The 27,276-nt window shown below is 34.6% G+C and overlaps 1 protein-coding gene across 1 annotated transcript; it reads right to left on the minus strand.

Moving 5' to 3' along the window:
- Nucleotides 1–19,864: 19,864 nt before the first annotated feature.
- LOC111369564 (putative late blight resistance protein homolog R1A-3) lies at nt 19,865–23,897 on the minus strand. Its single transcript, XM_022991134.1, has 3 exons — nt 21,854–23,897; nt 20,706–21,689; nt 19,865–20,114 (listed from the first exon to the last, which is right to left on the minus strand). Exons 1-2 carry the CDS (start codon nt 23,758–23,760, stop codon nt 20,738–20,740), a joined length of 2,859 nt encoding a protein of 952 aa, XP_022846902.1. The 5' UTR covers nt 23,761–23,897; the 3' UTR covers nt 19,865–20,114; nt 20,706–20,737.
- Nucleotides 23,898–27,276: the final 3,379 nt, after the last annotated feature.

Genomic DNA, 27,276 nt, shown 5'->3' on the forward strand with positions numbered 1-27,276 from the left:
ATTAGACCATAGATAAGAGACAACTAGCCTAGTTGAGTATTATGTTGAAGCATTCAAGATATAGGAAAAATCCTTATTTGTTGAAGTGTTAAATTGCTACCAGTGAAATCTATACAAATAGAGAGGATGAGTATTAGGATCATCTAAATTATACCTAAGATCACATCTTGAGAAAATGAGTGAAAATAATAAGTTTAGATGTGGGTATCTCACAATTGAAGAAAGAAATTATCATTGAGGATTGGGAATTGAATTGGTTATAGTTTGTTTGGGGACAAACAAAGATTCAAGTTTGGAGTATTTGACAAGTATATTTTGTACACTTATTTAGGTCATTGAACTAGGGTATTTGTTGGTAATTTTAATGAATTATGACTTAATTTTATATAAGTTGAGCTTATTAGGTAAAGATCGATGAAAATGGAGGAATCTGAGAAAAGGTACGAAAAAGGTGAAATTACAAGAAATCCAAAGTTTGGGGACTAAAGTGCAAATATATCAAAGTTGTTTTTGGGCCTTGATGATAAAGATTTACAATTTAGGAGTCAATTGGACGAGAATGAAAGACAATAAAATGAAAAAGCATCAAAGAGGACCAAAATGCATTTGCAAGAAAGTTCATGAATCAATTTACAAAATATGCATGGCTTTCTCGCATGGGCCTTCAGTACTTGGTCCGCAAGTTCCTCTTCCATGGATTCTGAAATTCAATACATCCATCTCATAACTCAATTAAAAGAACAATGTATTTAAATAGTTCATAGCTTAATTTAGGATAATGATAATAATTACATACTATTTTATGTCATGTACATCGAATTTGATAAACAACTTGTACACTATTATTAGAACTTATTCCTCATGGAATGATATACGTAATTCATTATGTATTACTTGTTAATGATCTCATAAGCTTGCAAAATTTATCCAAACATATGCTGTTCACGAAGTTATTTCTTTCGATTTAAAACTACCGCAAGTGTACGGTTCGTTAACAAGTAATAAAGTGGATTAAATGAGTCCAAATATCGTCCCACAGAGATTGATTAGTTCAATTTTATATATCGTCGCCTTAACCGAAACTAAATAACTAAAGTGGATGTGAACCTAACTAAAACCCTAATTTTGGAAAGAAAACCCTAATTATGCAATTTTTATGATTGGATTAAATTAAATATGCAAAACAATATTTTTAATACTCTAGAATGAAATCAAATGTTGAGAATGAACGTTTGTTGTATTCAATAGAAATTAAACACACTAGGATCACGATTTTCCATGCAATTATCACTTTAAAACCCTAGTTTCACAATGTGATGACACACTTCAATTGTGACGAATCGATCTTCCTATGTCTATTCAATACTCTCTCTTGAGATGTATTAAACCTATTTCTACATACCACCGACCTATATTTCTATGACAAGTGCATATGTAAAAAATGCATGTGGTTTTATGAACACTTAAAGATTCACGTAGGGTATAGCGATATATTTCTATCTCCTATCGGACCCTAAATAATTTATATTATGTCAAACTTATTCCAATTCTCTCGAATGCAAAAATAAATCACCAAAATTCACACAATTACGGATCCTTAATTGCGGAAACAATAATTGCATATAAATCATTCAAGTCAATAGAAATATGTCTTAATGTCAAATTACAAAACTAGAAAATTAAAGATCAAATTACATGGTACATCGATCTCCTAGCACATGAAAATCTAGCCTACCTAGCACATGAAAATCTAGCCTAACATGGTTAAAATGAAAGAATACATCAGATTTTGGATAAAAGGCATCACCGGGCTATGAAATCTTGAGAAATCTTGAAGCTCTTCATATAAATCTTTGTTCTTGTGCTCAAAATCCTCTCCAAGAAGTATTTTTCTGCCTCTAATACGTTCTCCCTCTTTTTGGACGTCTTTTGATATTTATATCGCGTGAAAATTAGATTACCAAAAGAGTTTCAGTCGCATAAGGAAACTACAGAATCGGCCCCGAATCTTGTTCTATGCGACCGCATAGTACATTTCTATGCTATCACATAGAGTAAAAAAAAATTGAGAAAAAATTCTCGGGAGGCCTCTATGCGATCGCATAGTTATATCATTCTTTTCGCCTGACAATTTTTAGTATTTTGGTCATAACTCTCTCTCCTAATCTCCAATTGAAGTGATTCAAAGTGCATTGGGAAGAAAACTCAAAGATATACACTTTGATAGAGTAGGATTTCTCAAATTCTAATATTTACTATGCCAAAAATGGATCTTAAATAGAGACTAAAAATCACGAGCATAACTTTTTCGCCTGAAAGTTGATACTTGATAATACTTCGACCATATTTCACCGCTTTGACTCCTTTTCTCATCTGATTGACCTCTAAAACTCTTGAATCTTCATTCCATTACCCGTCTCATCTACGAATTATTTGCAACTTGGTCCCCGAACTTTCAATTTCTTCAACTTTAGTCCGTTTTCGCTTGTTTCTTTTATTCCCATCATCTCATAATATCACCAAATTGGTACTTAGCTCATTCATTTCCTTTTTTTGTCCTTCGAACCATCTTTTGAATAATTGCACTTTGGTCATTTTTCGGCTCTTTTCTCCTGAATTCCACAGTTTCCATAGAAACACCTACATTGCATGAATTCAACGAGCTTAAGTCACAATTTAAACATTTTACTCGTAATTAAGTCATGCTTGTGATCTAAATAAGTGTGCAAAAACACACATATCAAACCCCCCAAACTTGAACTATTGTTTGTTCTCAAATAAGATAGTGACTTAATTCTGAACAAATATGGCTTAATACCCTACCGTGGCTCAGGATTAAACTATGTATTTGATTTTATGAAAATTTACCAGTGCAAAAATGACTTCAACCTTTACCTGTTAAATGCATACTTGATGTGTATGTATAAATTTGATATGTTGTGAATTCATGCCAACATATCAAATTCATGATGGGTTGAGTCCCGACCCCAAGTGGTCAAATGTATCCTTACTCCCTCGAGAGATACATAACCCCCAAAACTTATTCTTTTCACTCAATCATCCCGGGGTTGTGTTTTAAAATTAGGAGTTTACATAGCTGTAGTCCTCACCCTTTCGTAGTTTGGATTAATCTCACTATCACAAGTTTACATTTCAACAAGTGAAGGCTCTCCCAAATTTGTTTGCTTCGACACTCAAGATTAAAATAAGTTACTTGCCTCACCTCAAAGGTATAGTTTCCTCAACCAAATGTTTAAGGGATGTTCTTCATGTTATTGTCTCTCTTTTGTTTTTCTCACTTTCCCTTTTTTTTATCATCATCTTTTCATTTGCTTTCTATATAACACATGTAACGAGCTTTAGGCCGGTGACTCCCAAACCAGTTGGCTTTAGGGCACCAGGTTTTCAACCCTTGCAGGCTTATTCACTCGAGTTATAAAGACTTGATCAGATAACTTTTTATTAACCTCTTTCCCTCTTGTTTTCTATATGACCCCTTTAGCGAGCTTTAGGTCGGTGACTCCCAGACCAATTGACCTTAGGGCACCAGATTTTGAAATATCTTTACAAGCTTACTTGCTCGAGTCATAAAGGCATGAACAGAAGTGTCTTATTCTCACAAATTAATTTTATGCCCTTATTGTTCTAGATATTTAGTCTCCAAAACCAACCCCCAATTTAAGATTTTCACCTAATCTTCATCTCACTGGTCTAGGCAATCCACACAATAAAATTTCATGCATGGAGCCCCCGCTTATCTCAATGCTCCCTATAATAGCTCAACCAATTCCAAATTGTCTTAAGGTGATTTACATATTAATTCAATAGAAGGTTATCATTATTTTCCTACTTTATACTCAAAATCCAGTCATTCACCTACCTGTCAAGCATGAATAGCGTGCATAGATAATGTCAAGTATTGCATCACAAGTATTGGTTAATCTATTCAGCACTATATCCACAGTTTATAAATATCTTTTCCAATAATCTCATCATAGCCGGCAAGGCTATCAAGCCCACACAAGTACATAAAACAAGCAATATAGTAAAATGAAGAACCTATGCAGTTTTTTTTTTAAAAACACTCAACAAGCACACAAAATGCAACAATTAAGCAAATTTATTGATGGAATCTGAATAATACATGATAAATGGATGCCAAATCTAAATGCCACATTTATATCACATTATGCCACCCCCCAAACTTATACATAACCTTGCCCTCATTGTTGAAATAAAGTAGAAGTTCAAATACATAAAATTGAGGGACAAAATAAAATGAAAGCACAAGAAATGGGATAACTAATACTCCCCTGATCAGTATGGAGGTGGTAAAAAATCGGGATCTACAATACCATATGTGGAGCCGATCTTCTCTTTTCCTGTTGAGGTCTTTTTGACGACATCCTACAAAAGTGCAAAGTATGTGTATTATATCTTATGGCGATAATTGATAAACTTGGGTATGCATGAAGGAATCCATGTGACGCACCATTCCCACAAACTTATTTCAAGGTGCATGTGTACACTGTTGGCGTGTAAGATGCATAAATTATGTCTCAATATAAAGTTCCTATCACAAAAATGTGAATCACCAACAAAGTTAGCTCTAATCATGCACTTTGTTCAATTTGACCCATGACTGACTAAAACAGGACTTCAACCTTATGACTCGTGCTCAATGCATTGGGACTCATGTGAAATTGTGCTTAGGCTATTTATTGACATGCATGGATGAACGGTGACCTAAACTAATAAAAATGTTGAAAATTTGAAAAACTCCTAGACTAATGTAAAATGAAATAAATAAAGGGTAGAGACGTTGGATTGCCTCCCAATTAGCGCTATTTTATAGTCGATAGCTCGACTTTTGGCACTGGTATTTTGTGGCACTTTAAATATGGCTTGGGAGGTCCTGCATAGTTTGCTCAATTTGGTCTTGTTCCGCACTGCAGTTATCCTCCGAATTTCATCCCTGTCTTTCTCCAAGTGGTTTGTCATTCTCTCCTCATCCGTATGAAATTCCACATTGAATGCCTTAATCTCCTTTGAATCGATAAGAACGGATGGAGAGTATACTATACAGGCCTCATGAATGTTTAGCTATTTCTTCAACTCAAAATTATAGAGGATTCCTATGTCAAGCACTTCAATCTGGAAACAGCTTTCAGTCTCGTTAGGGTATTTCATTGCCTTGAAAACATTAAAAGAGACTTGTTCCTCCCTCAACCTGAGAGTTAATTGTCATTGCTGCACATCTATGAGGGCTCTTGCAATAGCCAAAATGGTCGTCCTAATATGATAGGCACGTCCTTGTCTTCTTCCATATCCAAAATTAAGAAGTCTGCTGGGAATATGAGTTTATCCACTTTGACCAATACATCTTCAATAATCCCTCGTAGATGTGTAAGTAATCGATCAGCTAGCTGTAGAGTTACTATGGTTGCCTTAGGCTCTCCCAATCCTAGTTTCCTGAAAACAGAGAGTGGCGTCAAGTTAATACTCGCACCGAGATCACACAATGCTTTATCAAAATAAAAATCACCAATTATGCAAGAGATAGTAAAACTCCCTGGATCTTTCAGTTTTGGTGGGAGCTTTTTCTGGATTCTGGCACTGCATTCCTCTGTAAGCATTACTGTCTCATGGTCATCCAGCTTGCGTTTGTTTGATATAATATCTTTGAGAACCTTCGCATAGCTAGGCATCTGGAATAGTGCATCGGCTAGTGGGATGTTGATATGGAGCTTTTTGAAGACTCCTAGGAATTTTTTGTATTGTTGCTCCAATTTTTGCTTCTTCAACCGCTGTGGAAAGGGAATCGGAGGCTCGTATGGGTTGACTGTGACTTTGGCCTTATCCTGTGACTTATCTGAATATTCCTTTGGAGTTGATTTCTTTACAACAGTCTCTTCTTCAGCAGGGGAAGATGTCTCTCCAATCAACCCCGATCTCTTGACATGGATTTCAGGCAATTGTATCCACTTCGAGTTGTAATGGCCTTGATTTGCTCTTTGGGATTGATTTCTATGTTACTCGGTAAGTTACCTAGTGTTCTGTCAGTCAATGCTATGGCCAACTACCCCATCTGAGTTTCCAAATTTTTTATGGCTGCATTTTGATTTTGAAGTGTAGCTTTGGCTTTCTCCTTGAATTTTCCTATCATATCTTCCAATTGAGGCATCTTCTCTTGTTGTTAAAATTGTCCCTGTGGCCTATTTTGATTCTGGTTGCTCCAAGAGAAGTTGGGATGCTTCTTCCAATTGGGATTGAAAGTTTCTCCATATTCATTGGGTTGTTGGCGTTGTCTCCACTATGCAAAGTCTGCTTGCTCAATTCCTTGCATGAGTATTGGACATTCCGATGTTTTATCCTCAGCTCCACATTCCTCACAATTGCTCTTCTTAGCTTGTGCTGCTAGTGATATGCTTTCTACCTTGTGATACAAAGAGTCGATTTTTGCAGATATTGCTGAATAAGTATCCACCTCGTATACACTCGAGTTTTTCTTGGAATCGCCCTCTCAGAAGACTATATGGCTGATGTGGTAGCCATTCTCTCAAATAATTTCAATGCCCCATCAACTGTTTGTGTGGATATTGAGCCATCTGATGCTGAATCCACCATGCTCTTATGGTATGGAAGTAACTCTATGTAAAATAATCGGATTTGGGTCTTTTTGTCAAACCCATGTTGAGGGCACTTCCGGAGCATGTTTTTGAATATGTTCCAAGCTTCGTCAAATGATTCGGTTTCTCCTTGATTGAATACTGATATGTCATGTTTCAACTTTGCTATCTTGGCTGGGGGGAAAACTTTGTGTAGAATTTGTGTGCCAACTCGTTCCATGTAGTGATACTTGCAACTGGAAGTGAAAACAACCATTCAAGTGCTTTGTCTCGTAGCGTATGTGGAAACAGCCTTAGCCTAATAGCGTCGTCCGAAATCCCTTGATATCTGAAATGTTGACACATATCCAAAAATCGCGATGTGTGTGTATGTGGATTCTCCTCGGCTTTGCCATAAAACTGGTGTCCATTTTGAAATAGCTATATCACATTGGTCTTCAACTGAAAATTTGGCTGCCCAAACGGTGGATACACTATGCTTGATTGACTTTGAATTACTTGAGGAGTCAAGAAATCTCCCAGAATCTCATTTCCTTCGTCCATTGTCTCTCCTTCATTAGCTTGAATAATGGGATTGTTTAGTTCATTATCCATTTGTACTTGTGCTTCTCGGTGATCTCTTTGTAGTAGACGAAAGGTGCGCTCGATTTCAGGATTAGCTGGAATTAATTCTCCTCCAATCGATCGTGGCATGCAAATCTGAGAAACAAAACCAGTACGAGCACTGAGATTCAAACAATTTAAATAACTAAAACACAAATAAAGGATAATAACCTAAAATAAAAATAAAAATAAAAACAAAATTATACTAGCAAAAGAAAAATTGAAGTTTGAATTAGTGTCTCAAGAAATAAAATTAAACTAAACTCAATCCTCGGCAACGGCGCTAAAAACTTGTTCACAAAATTATTTCTTTCGATTTAAAACTAACGCAAGTGTACGGTTCGTTAACAAGTAATAAAGTGGATTAAATGAGTCCGAATATCGTCCCACAGATATTGATTAGTTTAATTTTATCTATCGTCTCCTTAACTAAAACTAAATAACTAAAGTGAATGTGAACCTAATTAAAACCCTAATTTTGGAAAGAAAACCCTAATTATGCAATTTTTATGATTGGATTAAATTAAGTATACAAAAAATATTTTTAATACTCTAGAATGAAATCAAATGTTGAGAACGAATGTTTGTTGTAATCAATAGAAATTAAACACACTAGGATCACAATTTTCCATGCAATTATCACTTTAAAACCCTAATTTCACAATGTGACAACACACTTCAATTGTGACAAATCAATGTTCCTAAGTCTATTCAATACTCTCTCTCGAGATGTATCAAACATATTTCTACATACCACCGCCCTATATTTTTATAATAAGTGCATATGTAAAACTGCATACGATTTTATGAACACTTAAAGATTCACGTAGGGCATAGCGGTATATTTCTATCCCCTATCGGACCCTACGATGATTTATATTATGTCAAACTTATTTCAATTCTCTCGAGTGCAGGAATAAATCACCCAAACTCACACAATTACGGGCCTTTAATTGCGGAAACAATAATTGTATATAAATCATTCAAATCAATAGAATTATGTCTTAATGTCAAATTACAAAACTAGAAAATTAAAGATCAAATTACATGGTACATCTATCTCCTAGCACATGAAAATCTAGCCTAATATGGTTAAAATAAAAGATTACATTAGATTTTGGATAAAAGGCATCACCGGGCTATGAAATCTTGAGAGAATTCCTGAAGCTCTTCGTGTAAATCTTTGTTCTTGTGCTCAAAATCCTCTCCAAGAAGTGTTTTTCTGCCTCCAATACGTTCTCCCTCTTTTTGGACGTCTTTTGGTATTTATATCACATGAAAATTAGGTTACCAAAAGAGTTTCACTCGTATAAGGAAACTGCAAAATCGGCCCCGAATCTTGTTCTATGCGACCACATAGTACATTTCTATGATGTAGTATAGAGTAAAAAAAATTTGAGAAAAATTCTCGGGAGGCATCTATGCGACCGCATAGAGGTTTATACTATGCGGTCGCATAGTTATATCATTCTTTCCGCCGGATAGTTTTTAATATTTTGGTTATAACTTTCTCTCCTGATCTCCGATTGAAGTGATTCAAAGTGCATTGGGAAGAAAACTCAAAGATATACACTTTGATAGAAATAGACTTTCTCAAATTCTGATATTTACTATGCCAAAAATGGATCTCAAGTAGAGACTAAAAATCACGAGTATAACTTTTTCGCCTGAAAGTTGATACTTGATAATATTTCGACCATATTTCACCTCTTTGACTCCTTTCCTCATTCGATTGACCTCTAAAACTCTTGAATCTTCATTCCATTGCCCGTCTCATCTATGGATTTTTTGCAACTTGGTCCCCGAACTTTCAGTTTCTTCAACTTTAGTCCGTTTTCGCTTGTTTCTTTTATTTCCATAATCTCATAATATTACCAAATTGGTACTTAGCTCATTCACTTCCTTGATTTTTCCTTCGAACCATATTTTGGAAAATTTCACTTTGGTCCCTAAACTATCACTTTGCTCCATTTTAGTCCTTTTTCGGCTCTTTTCTCCTAAATTCCACTATTTCCATAGAAACACCTATATTGCATGAATTCAACGAGATTAAGTCACAGTTTAAACATTTTGCTCGTAATTAAATCATGTTTGTGATCTAAATAAGTGTGCAAAAACACACTTATCATATGCCATGATTATCTGCTTCATTAGTGGTAAGCTTTTGCATCTACTTGCTAATAGAATCTTGCAGTTCACCCCCATTTGTTTTAGATAAAAATCAATTTTTTAATATGTTTTGATAAAAGTTTATGAAATGTGTAATTGAAAAGTTGATAAAAGTTATGAGTCTCATAAAATGTATGGTTGAAAATGCATTTGGGAAAAAATATATTTTTTAAAAATGGAGGGCAAACACGAGCTTAATTATCATTTTATCTCAACTTTCTTGTTACGTGAAATTTTTAACTACTTTCTTGTCACTTTTTCCCTATTGCTCTCCCTTGAAATAACATAGACTAAGCAAGCCTTATTTTTTTATATCTTTATTCTTCTTTAACATATTAAAAATGTATTGATATCTTTATTCGGCAACAGCGGACTAAGGTCCCGCTAACCTTACGAGGGGTAGGTGGTGCAATTGTATCCCCAAGATGAATGTGATTGGCCTCTTCAACTCTGCCAGAGCCTGAATCCTTAGGCGAAGAGATCCTCTGGCACTTAGAAAGATTCGCATCAAAGTCAATCTGTACTATAAAGAAAAGGAAAAGTTTGGCATTAGCCAAAAACAAAATGCCCAAATTTATAAACAAAGATTTTGTTGTGTATCTCACCCATGATACTCTAAACACTAGTGTTGTAAAAATTTGAGTTAAAAAGATGGAGCAATCTTTCAACTTCGAGAACCTCAGGAGACAAATTGAGGATAAGTTCTATTAAGGTGCGAAGATCGTCAAGAGCTCGACTGGAAAATAAAATAAGTGGTTCACCTGTAACATATCACCATAGTAAGAACATAAAAATTTTAAATAGAAGACAAGTAACAAATTAATACTCATTACACTAACCATAAGTTCAAGGCATAACAATCGAAGGTTTGTATCATTAGGTTGAAACCCCCAATTGCCTTTAACAAAGAAAAAACTCTCTTTTCAATCATGCACATGATTAGGAGTTATAACAAGTTCTAGGCATGTCCTAAGGAAACAAAATGATAGGGAATAATATCCCTTTTGAGTGCTTGTGGTACTCCCTTGCGCATGACAATAGATAGAACATAATATATTCAGTGAAAACTTTTCCTCTAAACCCTATGATTCCCATAACAAAAAAGACCCAACCAATTGGGCTCACCCATTTGAAGAAAGTTGGGTGGGAGCAATATTTAAAGAGAAAAGAATATCTCCAAAAAAAATGATTAAAAGAAACTCTAAGTCCGATATCCATTGAATATTTATGAATAGCTATGCTACCTAAAGGTGAGAGACACGTTTGCAACTGATCAATACACAACAACTTTATATCGCCAGGAATATTAATTGAGCCCTAATTTGGCTAAATTGGGTTAATTAAGATTAGTAAAAGTTTCTGAAGCTTCAAAAGTTTCCTCATCATTCTCCCTGAGGTCAATCGGCTGACTCAAGGGCTATCCTAGCTCACTAGGTACCCCAACCCTGGCTTGAAAACTAATCTTTCGGCCAAAAAGTTATGGATTAACACATATACGAAAATAAATAACTGTCCTATAAAGAAGCACGTCAATGTAAGTACTTCCATGCCATCCCTAAGACTAGAGCTCCCACAATTAAAATCACAAGATGCATTCTAAGAATCGATTTGGGAAGTCATTGTAGAGAAAACATATACTAAAATGAGAAATTATCACGTACGTAGACAATAATCTTAAGGAAGATGAGGAATCTGAAACCAGCAAAGAATGCCGACAGATGTACTGACATATTTAAGAATAGGAATAAATTCTGGAAGTGCCATCCCTAAGACTAGAGCTCCCACAATTAAAATCACAAGATGCATTCTAAGAATCGATTTGGGAAGTCATTGTAGAGAAAACATATACTAAAATGAGAAAATATCACGTACGTAGACAATAATCTTAAGGAAGATGAGGAATCTGAAACCAGCAAAGAATGCCGACAGATGTACTGACATATTTATATATTCTGACAAAAAGTATAAACCGTCAAATCATATCAATGGCAATCCTAACCATTGAAAATGGACAGACGATTGATTAAATCCCGAAATGAACGTGTCGAGTTACGCATAATCCCAATGCGCCTTAAAAATATATGGCCACTAACATAGAAAAGTGCAAATAAGCCCATAAGCGCGTATAAAACGATATTGATCCCCTACACATCCCCAATAAATAGGGACAAGTATGTCTAGGCAAAAGCCATCAATAAGTTTGCATCCCATAGCATTGTATAAATAAAGTCCTAGATTTAATATAAATAAGAAAATCGAGCTTTGGGGACTCTCTGTTGAACCTCAAAATACAATTGGCGAACCTTGCCAACTACTTGTGAAACATAAAGCAACATTTGAAGGGAACAAAAGCATAAAAGGTTCGCACAAAGTAGGCGAACCCTTCACCCGTTCAGGTTGGCTATAAGCTATCAAAAAAACATATGTGAACCAATAAATAAATTGTGATACTCTTTATAGAATCGGTTACAAGCTAGCCAATGAGGAGTCGCCATTTGTCAATTTCCCCGAATGACTGAATTACCTTAAAACTTGGATGGAAATCTATAAATACCTCCACTTCTGAAGAGAAAATAATGAAATTCATATATCTCCCTTCCAACTAGTCATTTCTCTTCTTACTCCTATATCATCAAAACTAGCGAGTTTAAGAGGTGACAATCCTGGCTAAGTGAAATGATTTGTTGATTTGATTTCCATCATCAACGCCAGCTCACATAAGTTAACCTAAGATACTACGTCTCTATATACTTCTATACATACATCTCCATTATGGTCATAAGTTCTCGAGCATGGAAAAGCACATGTTGTTTCTACCTTAATTTATTATGCATTTAATTCTATTTTTTCTCTTTGCACGTGACTCGCACTTTTATGTAGTTCTTTTGTATAAATTGCCTCTAAATACTCCCATGAAGTAATATGAAGTCCAGGTGTAAATAGGATGGCAAATGAAACCATTTGCTTGGACGGCCCACGGCTTAGCCCAGAAAAAGCTTGAGCCAAGCCCAAAATTCTAGACTTGGCTCGTGCATGGGTTGCCATGAGGCTCATCGGATCACTGGCTCGGCCGGCTCGTGAAAATGGCCCATGTCACAGGCTTAGCCCGACTCGTTATTAGCCTTCAATATTTTTTTTTATTAATATTTAATTTAAGATTTAAATCTTTAAACTATAACTTATATATAAATATGCTTACATAATTAATATCAACTCATGAAAATGGCCTATGTCACAAGCTCGGCAAGACTCGTTGTCAACCTTCAATGTTCTTGTTTTATTAGTATTTAATTTAAGATTTAAATCTCTAAAGTATAACTTATATATACATATGTTTACATAATTAAATTTATAACTATGCTATAACTATCTATATTTATAATTTATTGTCATATTCATTAGTATTCTTGTTATTTTGTATTGATATAAATTTTAAATATTATTATATAGGAGTTAATATAATATTATTTGTTATCTTGTGGTGTTGAAATTTAAAGAACATTCTCCATTCCAATATTTTTAATTCTACAAGTAAATATTAGGATATTTATACACCTGAAAATTGTACTTCCATTTATATATTCTCATATCTATATTAAGAGTTTTTATTATATTTTAGTCGAGAAGAATACCTTGTTTGACTTCTTTATACGAATATTTCATGAATTTTTTAAAAAAATAAAAAATTTGTGAGCCGGCTCATCTCGGTGAAGCCCAAGTCATGCCTCCAAATTTCGGCTAGGCTTTGGCTCAGCTCAGCTTGGGCTATAAAAGCTCGGGCTTTTTTTCACCGAGCCGCACACGAGTCGAGTGCTTCGGCTCACAAGTCGGCTCGACTTGTTGACAACCTTAAGTACAAAGGCTTGGGTTGCATTTCTTGTGTATTGGAGCTCAAATCCATTGGTTGATGAGGGTTATTGGCTTGAATTCCAAGGCAACAATGTCTTCATTCAGCTCTTGATAGTAAATTTACCTATTCTTGGCTATCTATACTTGTGTTCTTATTAACATTATTCTCTACCATGCATAGTGTCTGGTATTTAAAGAGTTAAACTTCACAAATTCAAACAAACAATGAAACCTGACTAGTATTTGATTTTGAATTTAGAGACTTTCGAGAAGGTAACTAACTGTAAATATGATCGACAATAACAAACTAAGCATTAATATGGGCTTGGGTAAACGAAATCTTTTATGTCACGCATTGCCGTCCACTGCAAAATTTACGAAATCTATAGCAATTAGCTCATGTTATTTAATTTGTTCCATTTTCCTTTTGACATTTTTTATTGAAATCATGTTACTCTCATGGACCGTTGCCTCTTTGAGTCTATGCAATATGTATTCCTACTATTTACTTCACTTTCTATAATTTATCTTCAATTCACGAAATTCTCATTGTTGGCATCAATTCTTATTTCTTATCTATTAACGATCCTGAATTCAAAAAATATTTGTTTCATGATCAAGTTACAACATAAGATGTATTTGCATAGGACAAAAGAATGAAGTGAATGAACTTACAAATAAAAAATTAAAAAATCATACCAAAAAACTTATAAGCTAAGTTCAGCAACATCCCAATCGAAGTAATTTTTTGATAAGTAGTTTAATTTGGTTCGTTATCATCGCCATTCATGGTTAACAACCTATGCCAATTTTATTTTTATTTTTATTTTTTTTGTAAATTTTAAAAAAAAATTCTTTGGAAAATATCTTAAAACAAGAATTGTAGGCTTAACCCCAACGGGAGCCCTTCCAAAATTTCTCAACATCCAGGGACGGACCACGCAAAAGAGAGTCTTGCTTCCCAGATGCTTCGGATATGGGACAAATCTGTTGACTTTTATTTTTCATTTTCACGTTCATTTTCACGTGTTTCCTCTCTTTATTTTCTGTTAGTTTGTTAGGTGAGCTGTCATCTTTTTATTGGCTTTGTCTTGTGCTTTGTCTTGTATATATTCTGGTCTGTAATACATTTTGCTGTGGAAGATAATAGAGAAATTCGGCAGATCCATTTTACTGCATATATCACTTCACTTCTTCTTCTAGCTTTGATCATGGTATCAGAGCCTTATATCGTCTCGCACACATAAAGTTTTGAAGTGATAAATATATCAGAAAAAGGATGGCAAACAACAACGATCAAAATAATGACCTACAAAATCCTCCATCGGTTGAACAAGGAGCAGCAGCAAAGGAGTATTCCAATGGAGATCCATTGGATTTGCAGAGTTCGGATCATCCAGGAATGATCCTTGTGACTTCACAATTGACAGGTAAAAATTATCTCAGTTGGAGCAGGTCCATTAAAATAGCATTAGGTGCAAAATTGAAGTTGGGCTTCATAAACGGGAAATGTGAGAAACCAGATAGTGAATCTCAAAATTTTGATCAATGGAATAGGGTAGACTGTATGGTTAGATCTTGGATCTTAAATTCAATCTCGAAGGAAATTTTGGAGGCATTTATTTTCACGACATCAGCCAAGGATTTATGGGATGAATTAAACGAGAGATATGGTGAATGCAATGGGCCATTACTTTACCAGTTGCAGAGAGAGATTAGTAGTATGACACAAGGATCAATGACGGTGGAGAAATATTTCACCAATCTTAAAAAATTATGGGATGAAATAGCATGTCTTATGCCATCACCGGTCTATACATGTGAAGCTGCGAAGGAAGTCTCTGATTCAGCTTCTTTCAACAAACTTATGCAATTTTTGATGGGGCTAAATGATACATACGACAATGTCAGAAATCAAGTTCTTGTGATGGAGCCTTTACCCTCAGTGAATAGAGCCTATTCTATGGTTCTAAGAGTGGAAAAACAAAGAGAAGTGCATATGTTGTATCCTGAAATCAATGATAACACTGTGATGATGATTAGAGGAGTTAATACTAGGAATGATGGACGTGGAAGAAATGGATTTGGGAGAGGAAATTGGACAGGTAGATCTGCTTTTGGTAGAGGAAACCATGCTGTAGGAAGGGGAATTAACAGAAGATATGGCAATTTTGATAAGGAGCTGATGTACTGTGACCACTGCGGTATGAGTGGACATTCAAAGGATGTTTCAGAATTATTGGCTTTCCGGATTGGTACAAAAAAGATCAAAAACCAAAGGATCCTAGCTGGAGAAATGCTTCAAATAATGTAATGAAAATAGATAATTCACCACTTGATTTTGATAATGATTTTGCTGCTGTGACTACAAAGGATACATCATCCTCTTTCGATATTGCTGTCATTGTTCAGCAAGAACTGATGAAAATACTGAAAGGAAAGAAGCTTAATGATAATGAAGATCAAGTGAATTTTGCACATCTCAAGGATTATTCTGGTACGCACACTTAACACTTTGTTTTTACTTCACTTGATGAACTGAAATATGGTACTTGGATTATTGACACTGGTGCTAGCAATCACATATGCACAAATTCATCACAAATGACCAACTTAAAACCAGTCACACAGCCTACCTCCGTTTTGCTACCTGATGGTTCTGTCAAAGCTGTCAAACACATTGGAACCGTTGCCATGAACCACAAAATCACTTTAACTGATGTTCTTCACGTACCTACTTTTAAACTTAATTTACTATCAGTCCCTAAACTCTGTCAAACTGCACAGATTAAATTTATCTTCCATCCTACATATTGCCTGATGCAGGACCTGAAGAGTGATAGGACGATGGCAGTTGGAAAATTGAATGGAAAGTTATACACACTTGATGACCATAGTTTCCAGAATAATGGAGTTGAAAATTGTTGTAGGAGAATAAACATCTGTAATCTTCTATCTACTGAGAATTCGAATTCTGGAAATAAAATTCCTTTTAATGATAAGGCTTCTCCCTTTTCTCTTGTTGATTGGCATATCAAACTTGGTCATGCTTCATTTCAATGCTTACAACATCTCAGCTTCCTTAAACAACTTTGCAATAATTCTGCCATTAAGAATGTTGAACCATGTGATGTTTGTCACAAAGCAAAACAAAACAGACTTCCATTTCAAAACTTACAAATTCATTCAAAAACCACCTTTGAGTTGTTGCACATTGACATATGGGGTCCCTATAGACAACACAACCTGACTCGAACACCTTTTATGCTCACCATTGTAGATGACTACAGTAGAGGCACATGGACCTTCATGCTTGTGCACAAATCCCAGACTGTTAAGACCTTAGAAGTCTTCTTCAAAATGATTAAAAATCAGTTCAAAAAGGATGTTAAGACTATTAGAACAGACAATGGAAGTGAATTTACTGGAAATGAATGTCAGACCTTGCTCCAAACTTTAGGAATTCTTCACCAAAAATCATGTGTCTACACTCCACAACAAAATGGAGTTGTAGAAAGAAAACATAGACATTTACTCCAAATGGCCAGATCCCTCATGTTTCAAGCTCATTTACCTCGATACTTCTGGTCACACTCTATACTAATGGCCACACACATTATAAACAGAATTCCCAGTTCAGTGCTAAATTGGAAGACTCGTTTTGAGATCCTAAACAAGACTAAACCAGATTTTTCTTCCCTGAAAACCTTTGGATGCCTTTGTTACATAACCAATACCAAACCTCACAAAGACAAATTTGAACCAACAGGTTATAAATGTGTGTTCATAGGCTACAGCCCAGGACAAAAGGCCTACAAAGTATACAATCTATCTACTAAACAAGTTCAAATTTCAAGAGACATTACATTTTATGAAAATTATTTTCCCTTCAAATCAGACAAAAATTCTATCACTGATAAATCACATCCAGTTGTTCCATACCTTGAATTTCATGATGATGATCTGACTATAACACCCTCTGCTTCCCCTTGTGATAATCAAAATGATGAGCCATTATAAAACACATCCACAGACACATCATCTGATGAAACCACTGCTGACTCTTCCTCCACTTATCGTAACGATATTCCACTCCACCAAGTTCCCTTTCCTGAATCTCCAGAAAATATAACTTCTGAACCTCAGACCCTTAGAAAAAGTACCAGGTAGAATGCCAGACCAATATGGATGGAAGATTATGTTACCAATGTAACTGAAAATTCAAATGTTCCAACTGCTTATCATCAATCCTCTTTCAACCAAAGAAAGATTATGTCAAAATTCACACCACCTACATATCCTTACACAACTTCACCTGCATTAAACCATACATATGTGACATATCTGGCTAATGTATCAAAAATTCAAGAACCAAGTTCTTATCATCAAGCCTGTAAAGATGAAAGTTGGATACGTGCTATGAATGAGGAGTTGGGAGCACTAGAATCAAATAAAATAGGGGAACTCACTGATTTACCTCAAGGGAAGAAAGTCATTGGACGTAAATGGTTATACAAAGTTAAACTAAAACCAGATGGAAGTGTGGATAGGCTTAAGGCAAGATTGGTGGCAAAAGGCTACAATCAATTAGAAGGAATTGATTTTTTTGATTGTTTCTCACCTGTTGCAAAGCTTGTCACAGTCAGAATTTTTATTGCAATGGCCTCAACCAGGTCTTGGCCTCTCCATCAACTTGATATCAACAATGCTTTCTTACATGGATACCTTGATGAAGAGGTATATATGCAGCCGCCTCCGGGATACATCACAGCAACAGCAAACAAAGTCTGTAGACTTAGAAGAAGTTTATATGGATTAAAGCAAGCCTCGAGACAATGGAATACTGAGCTCAGTCTTAAGCTCTTTGAGTATGGGTTTGTTCAATCCAACCACGACCATTGTTTATTTCTTAAGCATTCATCCAATCACAGTTTATTTCTCCTTATTTATGTGGATGATGTCTTAGTCACTGGAACTCATGAATCTAACATTATATCAGTCAAGGAATATCTGCGTTCTCAATTTACCATCAAAGATATTGGAGCTGCAAAATATTTTCTAGGACTTGAGATTGCTAGAGGAAAGAAGGGGACATATGTTAACCAAAGAAAGTACATTTTAGACATCATTAAAGATGTTGGGCTCATTGGTGCGAGATCAGTTTCAGTTCCAATTCCAAAGGGCACAAAACTTTCACAAAACTCCAGTCTTCCTTTTCTAGATCCAGAACGATATAGAAGATTGATTGGAAGACTTCTATACTTAAACCTGACCAGACCGGACATTACATATGGCATACAACAGTTGAGTCAATTTGTTCATAGTCCCTGTCAAAATCATTGCGATACTGCAATTCATTTGTTACGATATTTAAAAGGATGTCCTTCACTTGGCCTCCATTTTCCTGTACAACAGAATTTCACCTTAATAGCATACTCAGATGCTGATTGGGCTTCTTGCAGTGATACTAGAAGATCTCTCATTGGCTTTTGTGTCTATCTTGGAGACACACTGATTTCGTGGAAAACCAAGAAACAGACCACAGTTTCTCATTCCACAGCTGAAGCTGAATACAGAAGTTTGGCAACAACTGTATGTGAAGTCACATGGATCAATTATATACTGAAAGACTTTGCGATTGATATACTTTACCTATCCCTTTATGGTGTGACAATAAATCCGCCCTACATATTTGTGCTAACCCGGTGTTTCGTGAAAGAACTAAGCACTTGGAGATTGATTACTATATTGTTAGAAATAAATTTAAGGAAGGATTCGTTTTGCCTCAACACATTCCCTCAGCTCAGCAAGTTGTAGACATATTCACCAAAGCATTAGCAGCCCCTCAGTTCCACCACTTAGTTTCCAAGCTGGGATTGGCTGACCTTCACCAATTGCCAGTTTGAGGGGGGGATGTTGACTTTTATTTTTCATTTTCACGTTCATTTTCACGTGTTTCCTCTCTTTATTTTCTGTTAGTTTGTTAGGTGAGCTGTCATCTTTTTATTGGCTTTGTCTTGTATATATTCTGGTCTGTAATACATTTTGCTGTGAAAGATAATAGAGAAATTCGGCAGATCCATTTTACTGCACATATCACTTCACTTCTTCTTCTAGCTTTGATCAAAATCACAATCACAAATTGAGAGGTTCAAGTCCTACTGTTATGTTGGATGTCTGTCAATTCATATCGGCAATGTAAGTTACACATTATATTGTATATGTGCTCAATTATTATTTACATTTGAAATGCTCCGAGTTAAGTTAGAATACTTGAATAGTCGAGTTCTATTTTTTATTTTTCATTTTTTTTCCTTGATGTGCAATGGATGGTAAGTAAAAAGAGAATACTAAAAAAAGTAAGACAACTCAATTAAAAGAACTCTAAAAAAAAGTAGTCCTCTCTCATTACGAACTAGATGATAAAGAATTTTAGATTGTGATAATCCTATCTGGCGTAGGTCAAACCGTAAGACATGGCGTTAATCAAAATTTGAGGCAAATAAATGTTAAACAATGGGTGCAAATTCATATTCCAACTAACTTAATAAACCCACTAAATCGAACTAGAAGCAATGGATTGGAGTATGTTTCAGAAGTAAAATACTTGAAGGTTTGAAAAATACTTGAAAATAAATATATAAATATAAGAAAATTACAAGGCAAAAGATTCTAACTTGAGATCCAGATCCAACAACTTGTCGAGTTCATTATTTAATTTCTCTCATGACAAGAAAAAGAAAGGAAAGAAAAAAACGCCCAACTTCATGCTCACTACAAATAAAATAATTGATTAGAGAAGAACAAGCGACGAAGTTGAAAAAAATTATTTATCTTCGCCCATATGGGATGTCAAAGAATCTCCTGAAATAAAAAAAAAAAAAAATTTAATTAATTAATTAATCAATTAAATAATAAATGATTTTTTCTTTTACGAAAGTATGACATCTTATTTAAAAAACACATTCTCCAATTTAGATTGCATCTATAAATTTAGAGAGTTCAATTTTTTAAGTACTCCAACAGACTCTTTATATTTAATACTTAATTTCACTACTACAAAAATAAAAAATAATAATAAAAAAATAAAAAAAATTCCCGTATCTTTTATTTTCACTAGGCTTCCTCTAAATTTTTATATTCTTTCTTCATTAAAAATTGAAATACTTTGAATGCATTTAATTATAGATAGTAGGTTTTGGAGGGTCAGACCCATTCTCTAAATTAAAATATTAATTTAAAGAGTCTTTTGGAATATAATTTTAAAAGTTGACTCTTTAAAATATAAAGTAGGTTTTGGAGAGTAGAACTCATTTTCTAAATTAAAATATTAATTTAAAAAGTTTCTTGAAACACGATTTTAAAAGTTGGCTCTTTAATATAGAGTATCTTATGTTTAAAAAGACTCTTGGAGATACATTAAGAGAAGGAAAAATGAGATTAACTTTAACTTACTTGTGTTGAACCAGTAGAAGCATAAGCTCTCTTTACTCCACAATTGCCTTAGAGATGATCACCTCAAACTGTTCATAACCTAAATCCACTTGTTCTTCAAGTATTTCCGTAGCTGAATTGTCAACCTTTATGCCACAAGCATGTACCTCAATCTTCTCTAGTGTTGAAATTCCACTAAATTCAAAAGGAATCATCTCCAAGTTATGGCAATATCGCAACACCAACTGTTCAAGCTTGGGGAAGTGATCTTTTGAGGAATTCCACTGTACAAGATCTAGGTCATCTAATTTTAGGAATTTGAGTTCTTGAAACTCATCATCCTCTGTGTTCCAAATTTCTCCTTCAAAGGCTTCATCTTCCAATTTCAGAATCTCAAGTTTGGTCAATTTCCCGATTAATGATATCTCTTCCCAAGGCAAACCCATTTTAGAAAGAGTGAGCTTTTTAATATTCCTGGGGAAGTTAAATGTGGTGTGATTATCATTGAAGCTACCGTAAAATACTATTTTGAGTGATTCGAGCTGAGAAAGCGAGCTGAGATCAGGACACTGATCAGGTAAAATTGCGCAATTCAGGCTACGAAGATTTGGTGAACATTTCAAGATTTCTTCATCTTTCGAATCAAAAATACAAACAAAAGAAAGGGTTTGAAGGTTATTTATTTGGGAGCTGTCACAATTCTTACTGAATCTTGCCGGGCCTCCAACACGTAGATGTCTCAACTTTGGCAAATTGAGAAGGTATCTTGGGAGTATATTAGTTTTCCTTTCCACAAGAAGAAATTCTAGGTTTTGGAGTCTGCCTATTGATGATGTTAATTTTGAAGACAATTCTAAGTACCTCAACTCAGTCATAGTTTCTGTACTACTTAGATCATTCGCCGACTCCAAGATCCTAATGCTGTCTGAGTTGTGAAGAATGGATGAGTTCTCGAGAGAATGAGACTCCTTCAAGCGAGAGAGATTCTTAGACACCAAGAATTGACTGAGGAATATGTTGGATCATCATCGATTTGACCATATCAATCAGCAGCAGCAGCAAAATTGAGACAATCACCAAAATTTATCACACGTAGTTAGTAATAGTAGGCTAAATTTGAAAAGAAAAGTAAAACGAGAAGATGATAGCAAAAGAGTTGGATAACTTACTGTTGGAACAGAAAATTTTCTTCTTCAGCTACTTTCCAGCACATTTCAAGTAGTAGATCGTGAATGGTACATGATTTTACTCCATTGTCAGATCTTTTTCTAGCAATTTGCAGCAAGCTCCTATTAATTAGATCTGTTAGATACTCCTCTGCTACGTCTTCAAAGTTCTTCTGCCCCTCTTTCTTTATAAACCCTTCTGCTATCCATAGTAATAACAGCTTCCGCACTGGAATTTCCGCATCTTCCTCGAATGCAGTTAAGTAGAGGAAACATGGCTTCAAATGAATTGGTAAATGGTTGTAACTAAGTTTCAATATGGAAAGAAAATCATCAGCCTTTTTGGAAATGTAAGAACTCATGCTTGTTGCAACTTGTTGCCATGAGCTTATTGTCTTCTCCATGTTTGAAAGAACTGAAGCTATCACCACTAATAGAAGTGGTAGTCCCTTACAATTTTCTGCAATTTGGTTTCCTATATCTCGCAGCTCTTGAGGGCAACGATCGTTCTCGAACACATTCTGCTCTAATAATTTCCAACTTTCATTTTTTGACAGAGGAGGAGGTTCAACGATATCGATATCATCAGAAATTTCTTTTGCCACATCTTTCTGCCGACTGGTGAACAATATTCTGCTTCCGCTTTCGTTATTTGGAAAATACGTTTCCAACTCATTCCATGGACCTATATCCCATATATCATCCATAACAATGAGGTATCTTCTACCACTTAAACTTTGATGAAGATGTAAGGCCATGTCTCCATCTTCCATTTTCAAAATTATGTCTCTGTTAAGATTACTTATGGAGCTCAAAATGTCAATCAACAGCTTTCTCTTTCTATAAGTTTGAGAAACAACACACCAAGAAAGCTTATCAAAATGGTCCTTAACATTGGAATGATTGTATATCTTCTTTGCTAATGTTGTCTTACCTAGTCCAGGCATCCCAACTATGGAAATAAGCTGGCGGTTTTTTGTTCCTCGAAGAAGCTTTTGTAGAATTTTTGTTGTACTGTCCTCGTTGCCCACAGTAATCTCATTTATCTTGGAAATGCTTTGTAGGCTTTCTGCATCTTGTCCGCTTTCTGATGATACGTCCCTTGGATTTTCTGCAACTTGTAAGCTTCCACTTCCGCAGTTCACCTCCTCTGAGAATGCAATGCAGTGATCTTTGATTCTCACTTGCAGAATCTCAATCCTTTCTACCAGAGCAGTAAGTGCCAGATCCATTTTGGTCGCTGTAACGAGGTCGGCGGTGAAAAAGAACGAATGCAAGAAAAATCCAGCTTCGTTGGCTATACCTTCGATTTCTGTCAATATATTGTCTTTCTTTTCTGGCTCAGAATCCCCAAGAAAACTGAGCAGAGATTCCAGCTCCTTCAAAAGAAATTCGACTTGATGACTCCCCAGAAAATTCGAATCTGGCCCACAATTCAGTAATTCTCCAATAGCTTCAACGAGAAAGCCAATAAAGCTTGCCAAAAGTTCATTTGTGTTGGGAGTTGCATCAGACAACTGCAGCAGCTTTTGAACTGTGAAGAACTCCCTAATCGCTGGCAAGAAAGAGAGAAGATTTTCTAAAAATATTTTGTAATGTTCAGTCTCTCCATATCGGATGCAATCGGAGGCTGAATCATCAAGATGCTTCAACAGATCATTGAATCTGCCGTGCTTCTTGTTGAAGCACAAACAAAATTTCATGGCATAATGGAGAAAATTGAATCTCTCATTCTTGTAGTTGGAGGACAAGCACAACTTTGTTGCATAGCGGAGAAAGGCTAAAAAATGTGGCCCGTGCCATTGAAAGCTAACAATTTGTTCTCTTCCATCAAGCTTTAAGTTTTGCAGATGGGAAAGAAGATCTGGGTTTGTGAGTAGACATGACAAATTTTCGTAAGAGAGAGCCATTTCTGTATATTCTGATGTATTCACAAATATAACCAGTATTGATGGTCTAGGCAAAGATAAGAGGAGGGAGAGAGATTAATGAGAGTGAAGCATTATTCATTATTTTTACACGTTCATTGACTGAATACGAATAAAATATCATTCATATTTTGAATAATAAATTGATCCACCAATTCCGCTTCCATAGTTAACTTTTTAATTAGACAATTTGTTGTATTCCCAAGTGAAACAGCTTGGACGGATTGGTAATGGACATTGATTACATATAAATTGAACATGCATTGTCCTTGAGTTTGTCATTATGTGAATGTTAGATATAAATAATTTTTAACTAATCTACGAGCTGTTTGTTTAGAACTATGAAAAATAATATAGATCATAAAATACGTGGAATTTACATGTTATTGTTATAAATGTTTTTATTTATCTAATTTTATTTTTTTAATAATAAGTCGATCCACCAAATCCATTTCCACACTTAATATTTTAATCATTCATGTTTGGGTAGACATATTTGCTCAATATAAATCTAATAATTCATTTTATTTTAACGAACAATAATAGTTGTCCACATTAAGATTAACTTAATTAAAATAATAGAATACTATTGCTTTATTTGATAGAAAAGTTTACTTATATTACAACTTGAAATCTTAACTTGAATGGAAAGCATGTGACATTCTTAAATGAAAGATGCTCCTTGTCAATTCTTGATCTACCCGGAATCTCAAATCAAGAATTATAAAGGAATCGTAAAAAAAAATTCGCCATAAAATGCGTATGCCTTTTTATGTAATGTATATATTTGAAACTCAAATACTACACAACTAATAACATTATAATAATTCATGTTTGCTTGGATAGATTGACCTTAACCTAATGAAGTTGGCGCTTTAAAGGAAAAATAATGGCCATATTAAGATAATTTAAATAAGTCATAGAATAAAAGGCAAGTGGAGGAGTCGGGATGGATTATTACATATTAAATTATTTTGTTTTTAATTCTTAAAGGACAAGTTGGAAAATATCAAGGCAAGAAAAGTAGGAAAATAGACTTTTATCTAATCAAGTTGAAATTTTTAATACATCTCTAATTATCTGTCTTCTCAAATCATTTAGCCCAATGTCCTTATATTTTATTATATAAATGTGTAGTTGAAAATTAGAACTAGAAATTAAAGTAGTGGTTGGTTTGCATTTTCATTTTCCGTTTTCATTTTCAAAACGATTTTTTATTTTCCCCAAAAACGGCCCGTTTTGAGCGTTTTCGACATTTATAACTGAAAACGATAAAGAGTCGTTTTGCGTTTTCAGTTATAAATTTTAACTCGTTTTCGAAAATGCGTTTTCGAAAATGACGGACCAAACGCGTTTTCCGCGTTTTCGAAAACGGAAAATGAAAAATGGGCCGAAAACAACAAACCAACCACAGCCTAAAAGTTTTTCATTAAGTACATCCAAACATGGGCTTAGTTTTAAGGGAATGGTCGTTGCAAGTTGACCTTTACCAAATAAATTTAAAGAAAATGATAAGCATCCATCCATTGAAAGAAGAAAAAAAAAAAAAAAAAAGGAGGAAGACAAGTGTTGTACTATATATCAAATGATTTTGTGTAGTTCTCGAAGGCCAACTAGTGTATGTCACTACCAAACATACATGCTTGTATTCCATTTCCAGTTCCCACTAGAAATTTCAATTGAAGGAAAGAAAGAAATTCATAAAACTCTTTTCATCCAGCCCATGATAAAATTCTAACGTGCTTGTAGTTGGAGCACGAAGCACCTCCACAATTATGTTGCATATTGAGAAAGTGGAAATTACAGGGAGGGACGTGTTTGGTGAAAACATTTCAAAATTAACATTTAGGGTGTGTTTGATTACATTTATTTTCCATGGAAAATATCAATTTTTCACCCAAATTCCTACTTGGAGTGTTCGATTGCTATTTTTTTCATGGAAAACATTTTCCAACTTTTGAAAATATACCTAATTTTCTTTGTTTTTAAGGAAAATATTTTTCTTGGATAGAGGTGATTTTTATTTTCCACAAAAGATGAAAAATATTTTCTTTTTTAGGTAATATTTTTCATGCCAATCAAACACACTCTTAGAGTTTTTTCCTTCAAAAATCATATGATAATTCATCTGTTATATATTAATTAATTAATTAAATTAAAATACACCCACCCAGCTGCACCTCACCTCAACCCCATTTTACCTCGTACCCTAATTTCATTTCACATATCTCCACTCTCTCTTCTCTCTATCTCCCCACCTCCTCTCTCTTTCGCCCCGTCATCTATCTACCGACGGCACACCATTCGGTTGACCTTATTTTTCGACCAGATTTGCTGTATGTGGTGGGTTTTTCCTGACCAGATTTCTTGTGTGGATGGTGATGGTGTAGGTGGTGATGTGGTATTGGTGTGCTAGAGGTTATGGTATATTTAGGATTTAGGGTTTTAAGTATTAGGGTAAATTAGATTTTTTATCTAGAGATGGTGGCGTTGATTGTGCAATGGGTGGGAGTGGTGTGATATATTAGTTTAATTAAAAGAAAAGACAAAAAACAAAACATTAGTTTAATTAAAAGAAAAGTGAAAACTAAAAAAAAAAAAAAAAAGGCAAACGAAAAAGGTGAGGCGGTGCATTTATTTTATATCAATCCATTGCCAAACAAATCCATTTGCCTACACATACAAAAAACACACAGAGAGAAACGGAAACAGGGAGGAAAAAAAAAAGAAGGAGAAAAAGGAAAAGGCCAAAAAAAAAAAAAATGAAAAGAAAAGAGAGGAAAACTCGCTAATGTGTTAGAAATAAGTTCTTCTACTATTAGGCTTAAATTCTTCGAAGTTAAAGGTAAATAAAAAATTACTCATTGTTAAGTTATATTTGATTTTATAGTTGTTAGATTAAATTCAATTTTATTGAAGGGGTTAAGTATTATAAACTATGAAATTGAGTAAGATGAAAGAAAAACTAGTTTTCGTTATTAAAGAGATTGTAGAAATCACCCAAACGTGAAATGATTAAGTTTGGGTATCGCCTATTTAATTATTGAAATTATTTAAAATAATTAATTGTTTGTTTAAAAATTATATCGTATTTAATGCGACGATATTGACATTAGAATAGGTTACCAACCGGGTTAATTTTGCGAACGTAGTACTATGAGTGGAAAAATATAAATATTTTTAAAGTATTTATAAATTAAGTATATTGTTAAAGTATGTGCAATTATATACAATTATGTATCCAAATTATATGGTTATTATGGAAATATCTTTTATAATGATACATGTGGATTTTAAAGATTGCATACGGTATATTGTGAATTGGAATATGAGGTATGATTTTGAGATCGATCAGAAAAGTACCCGTGATTATATATTTCTTCTAGTTTACTGAGGGACTTTGGCCGTATTCTATACTACACTGAGGGGTTTTGGACCGGGGATGAGGGGGTCTCGACCGTGTACATATAGTTCACTAAAGGGCTTTGGTCGTGTTCT

Source organism: Olea europaea, chromosome 20, assembly GCF_002742605.1.
Source record: "Olea europaea var. sylvestris chromosome 20, O_europaea_v1, whole genome shotgun sequence".
Classification (NCBI taxonomy): Eukaryota; Viridiplantae; Streptophyta; class Magnoliopsida; order Lamiales; family Oleaceae; genus Olea; species Olea europaea.